Source organism: Tachysurus vachellii, chromosome 10 (assembly GCF_030014155.1).
Source record: "Tachysurus vachellii isolate PV-2020 chromosome 10, HZAU_Pvac_v1, whole genome shotgun sequence".
In the NCBI taxonomy this organism is placed as follows: Eukaryota; Metazoa; Chordata; class Actinopteri; order Siluriformes; family Bagridae; genus Tachysurus; species Tachysurus vachellii.
The window spans coordinates 1077501-1082500 of record NC_083469.1 but is presented as its reverse complement, the minus strand read 5'-3'; the positions used below and the strand labels follow the sequence as shown (position 1 = coordinate 1082500).

At 43.9% G+C, this 5000-nt stretch overlaps 1 protein-coding gene across 7 annotated transcripts in view; it reads right to left on the bottom strand.

Annotated features, from left to right (window-relative positions):
* The window catches only part of kif20ba (kinesin family member 20Ba), a 34818-nt gene that overhangs the window by 20084 nt on the left and 9734 nt on the right, over positions 1-5000 (bottom strand). For all 7 annotated transcript variants that reach the window (XM_060879349.1, XM_060879350.1, XM_060879352.1 and 4 more), the window contains exons 14-21: positions 4941-5000; positions 4650-4779; positions 4122-4329; positions 3654-3703; positions 3331-3441; positions 2639-2777; positions 1434-1514; positions 496-1330 (exon numbers count right to left, since the gene is read on the bottom strand). The exon at positions 4941-5000 is cut by the window's right edge and continues 80 nt beyond it. In XM_060879349.1, coding sequence (XP_060735332.1) covers positions 496-1330; positions 1434-1514; positions 2639-2777; positions 3331-3441; positions 3654-3703; positions 4122-4329; positions 4650-4779; positions 4941-5000 — 1614 coding nt within the window. The remainder of the gene's footprint in view (positions 1-495; positions 1331-1433; positions 1515-2638; positions 2778-3330; positions 3442-3653; positions 3704-4121; positions 4330-4649; positions 4780-4940) is intronic.

Genomic DNA, 5000 nt, shown 5'->3' with positions numbered 1-5000 from the left:
GAGAGAGAGAGAGCGACACAGAGAGACACAGAGAGAGAGACATAGAGAGAGAGAGAGAGACAGAGAGAGAGAGAACGAGAGTGAAAGAGTGTGAGAAGAGACACAGAGAGACACACACACAGAGAGAGACAGTGTGTGTGTTTACTACTGTAAACAAAAATAATACACAACAGATTTCAATATTTATTCCTCAAAAAAAAAAAGCAAAATAAAGCTCCTCTTCCTCCTCTTCCTCCTCTTCCTCCCACAGTCTTTAATGAGCAGCCTGGTGTCACTACTGGAACTCAGGAGCTTTAACAAATCTCAATAAGCCACCAAAGATCTGGTGTTATATAAGTAGTATATTCATAGCAGGAGCGATCTGTACTGAGGTTATCTATGATAGGTTCCTCACCATGTTAGCTGTAGCTGAGACTTCTCTGTGATGTGTGACCTCTACAGGTAGCACTAGCTTCAGTTACTTTAGTCATCAGGTATATCTCAGGTATGACTCACCTGCTGAGCTCCTCCTCTCGTTTTTGAAGTTCTGCATCCTTCTGAGCGATGGCCTCCTCAGCTACAGCTAGAAGCTCTCTCCTCCTCTCCACCTCTCTCTTTCGTGTCTCCTGTGCTTCTTGTTGGACAGCAGCGAGCTCCGCCTCCTTCTTGGCTATCAGGGCCTCCTTATTGGACGGCTCGGGGTCCGTCTTCTCTTTGTGTTTGCTCTCCTTCACTAGAAGTGCCGCCTTCTCTAATTCCTTGATGACACCTTTCAGGACGCCGACCTCGGCCTGGAGGTCAAAGTTCACTCTCTGGAGGTTGTCATGAATATTTCGGTTTTCTCGCAGCTGACGTTCCAGGGTTTTCACTCTCTCGTCTTTGCTCTCGTTCTCCTTCTGTAACCTGGAGACGTCCTGGCGCGCGTCTTTCGTCTCAGCGAAACGATCTGCTTCCTGTTTGAGTCGAGTCACTTCCTGCTGTAAATTTTTGATGAGTGTGTCTTTGCGCTCGATCTCGTTTCCCGGCTCTACCGTCTGAGACGTTTTTAAGACGGCGCAGGTTTTCTCAGCAGTGTTGAGTTTCTCCTCCATCTCGTCCATCCTCGTGATGATGGACTGAAGGTTTTGCTGCTGCTCCTCTGCGACCTTCTGCTCCGTTTCTCGTAGCATCCTGGCGCAGGATCGCTTCTCTTCTTCCAGTGCGGATTTCAGCTCCTGGATGCAGAACTCCAGAGTCTGCCGTTCCCGCTGCAGATCTGCAATCTGCTCGTCCTTCTGACGACGGTCGACCTGACCTTTGACCTCGGTCGCAGATAAGTCGTTATGGCAGACGCTAACGATGTTTGAAGAACCTGGAGATCAGCAGTAAGGAAGATTTGTTCTGCTCAACACGAGTCAGTTTATTGTGATTATTAACACTGTAGGTATGAAGTGTAACAGTATGCTCAAGCTGACCTTTGACCTCAGCCATAGGTGGATCATCATCATCATCATCATCTGCTAGATCTTCTGAGCTTGCCGTGTCCTTAAGAGACCCTAAGAGTGAAAATAGTTTGTTATGCTCGAAACATTACCAACTTATTTATATGGACCATGATTCAGATGACCTTTGACCTTATTTGTATATTGTGATTCACACATTAACATTTTTAAACCATTATAATGTGTTATTCAGCTCTGATGATGTGTTTCAATGTTCTTATGTGTGCAAGTTTGTGTGAAAGAATTATTAATGAAATCTTCAATGCTTAGTGGAAGGTCATGTTAAAAATTAAAAGTTATTTTAAAAAATAATCAGTTTTATACTTCTGTCTGAAAACCACACCTTAATTCACTCATTCATCTTCTACCGCTTATCCGAACTACCTCGGGTCACGGGGAGCCTGTGCCTATCTCAGGCGTCATCGGGCATCAAGGCAGGATACACCCTGGACGGAGTGCCAACCCATCGCAGGGCACACACACACACACACACACACACACTCTCATTCACTCACGCAATCACACACTACGGACAATTTTCCAGAGATGCCAATCAACCTACCATGCATGTCTTTGGACCGGGGGAGGAAACCGGAGTACCCGGAGGAAACCCCTGAGGCACGGGGAGAACATGCAAACTCCACACACACAAGGCGGAGGCGGGAATCGAACCCCCAACCCTGGAGGTGTGAGGTGAACGTGATAACCACTAAGACACCGTGACCCCCCTTAATTTATATTTAATAAATCTTAAAAAAAAAAAGTATAAGTAACAAAAACTTCAGATATCAGCTGAACAACAGTGTGACGTCATGGGTTGCCATGCTCATATAATCCCCCAATACAATTTAAATGTTCATACAATGTTGCAAAACAACATTATCATTATTTTGTTAAATTTACTTTATAAATTACTTATTTTCCCCATGACATAAGAATAACTTTATTTACATTCACACACAAGACATTGTTAAAAATTAAAACTCTATATAAAAACAAGCATGTGCTGGACAGAAGCTGTGAGCGGTGCAGCGTGACGTGTTGTTACTTCTTTACAGACGAAAGTCGTTTTCTGCCTTGCAGGAAGCGCCGACCTTTAACCCGGTTCTCTTTAACCGCCCGTCTGGTGGAGACGGAAGTCGATATGCTGATTTCAGCACAGGAGGCGGAGCTAATACCTTTCTTTAAAGGGGGCTGTCCGTGGACGTCCTCCGGTTCCTCCCCTTCCTGTCTGCGCTTCCTGGTTTCGGGGCGTGTCCGCCGTTGTGAGCATGTGCAGTTGTGTTTCAGCAGGAGGAGGTCTTTAATCAGGGCGTTCTGATTAAACAAGGTTGTGTTACAGTCGTTATCTCCTGAACACAACTAACACACAACCTGAAAGCATTCCCTGATGATTATGGGACACTTCCTGCTTATTAACTAAGAATATCTTTAATAAATTCTACTGTTAATTCATGTAATAACATGTAAAGGATAAACTGCTGTAAATAAAATCTTAGTTAAAAATAAATCCTTTTTACACACAATTCTAATTCGTGCCCCAGGTTCCTTTCTGGAGGGAAGGTGTTTTTTTTATGTAGGTGGGGCTCCGAAAATTACAGACAAAATCGAACGTTACATTGAGAAGATGGACAGAGACGATCGAATCCGACGAACAACAGGAAGTGAAAGTTTTAAATAAAAATAAATTGTAAAGGATTTGTTGTGTAAGTGGACAGTAGTGGACATTAACATATGAGCTTAACACACGTGTTATGAGCTTAATATGTTAAAGTTGCTGTGTACTGAGAGGGTCTGTGGAATTGTTCTTAAAGTTATAGGGAACCTGAGCTGGTTATTAATTATTATTATTATAAATCATCACACTCACGTTCTTGGTGCTGCTCTCTTCAGCTCTGTCCAGCGCGGCCTGAAGTTTAGTGATCCCGTCGTCTTTCTCTACACACAGCACCATCAGTTCATTCAGCCTCTCTTCACGACTCTGCAGCATTCATTCACACACACACACACACACACACACACACACACACACACACACCCCGAGAGACACACACAAAAGTTATCCACCGGTGAAAAAGAGATTACAAAACATTGGCTATTTACAGTGGAGCTAAATAAAGTCACATGATTTGAAAATAAATTATTGCATCATGACAGGAGGTGATGATGATGATGATGGACACAATGTTTTACCTTCCTCATGTCCTTCAGCTCCTCTACCAGGCTGCTCTGAGCTTCCAACTCTAATGTAAAGAGTAAAAAAAGAAGGTTATATATTTAAGAAAAGAAGCTATTTTCTAGACAAATATATTATTAAAGTTAATTAAAGTCCCATTAAAGTTAACATTTTTTAAATAGAGTCAACGAATCTTACTTCAGGCTTAGTTTATGCTAGCTAGTGTAGGCTACGAGGCGTTTGTGGCTGTGGTTTGTCTTGTGCTTTAATATTCCAAAGAGAAAGCGCAAACCCCCCCTGTCCCCACCCCCCAAGTGATAATGAGAGGTCACATGATACAGGAGATGATGAAAACATGCTTGTAAGATGTTCTGAATTCCTTCGAGTTTGTCCCTTTACCTCGTCTTACCAAATCATACAGAAGTGGGAGAATCTTTCGCTTGATCCCTCACTGATGTAGACACAGAATAAGACCGAACACTAACCCTGAGTTTTGCTCTGCAGCTGTTTCTGCACTTCACTGAGCTTCTCCGTCAGTTCTGTGACCTTTTCCTGAAGGTCACGCAGCATCACTGTGGGTTGGTTATCACCGGTCACCAAACATGACTGAGCCGCTTCGGCGTCCTTCCTGATCCCAAACAGGTCAGTGGACATGGAGTCCAGCATGCAGTGTAGAGAGGGAGACTCTCTCTCCTGTCACACACACACACACACACCATCAGCTTGCATAGAAGTTTAACTCTAATAATCACTCTTTACATCTGGGATGAAAAGAAATGCATCACAACAACATCTCAGACCTCGTGGTGGATGAAGATACAATTTTTCACTCTGATGTTTGACATGAACATTAAGTGAAGCTCTTGACCTACATGTAGGACTTTACTCATTGTGCTGCTGCCACGTGATTGGCTGATTAGAAACCTACAAGCATTTGTGGGTGTTCCTAATAAAGTGGACAGTAAGCAGATGCTGAGAAAAACCCAAACATGAAGGAGTTCTGTGATCATCACCTGTGCTCTAGTAGGAGCTTCATCCTCACTGCAAGTTTCTCTGCCGGTTTTCTCCACCAGGTTTTTGAAAATCTCAAGCCGGCGTTCACACCTGTCCTCCACCAACTCTCTCTCTTTACTGATCCGCTCACTGTGGGGAGGGGGGGGGGGGGGACAGACAGACAGAGAGAGAGAGAGAGAGAGAGAGAGACTTAAAAACAGTGTACAAAAGGTAGAACAGAAAGAGAAGTGCAGGATGGAGTGGGAACAGAAGGAGGGAGGATGGAGGGAGGACGGATGGAGAAGTCATACTTATAGTCATTCTGCATCTGAGTGAAGAGCTCTGAGAACTCTTTAGTCACTTCCTCTCGG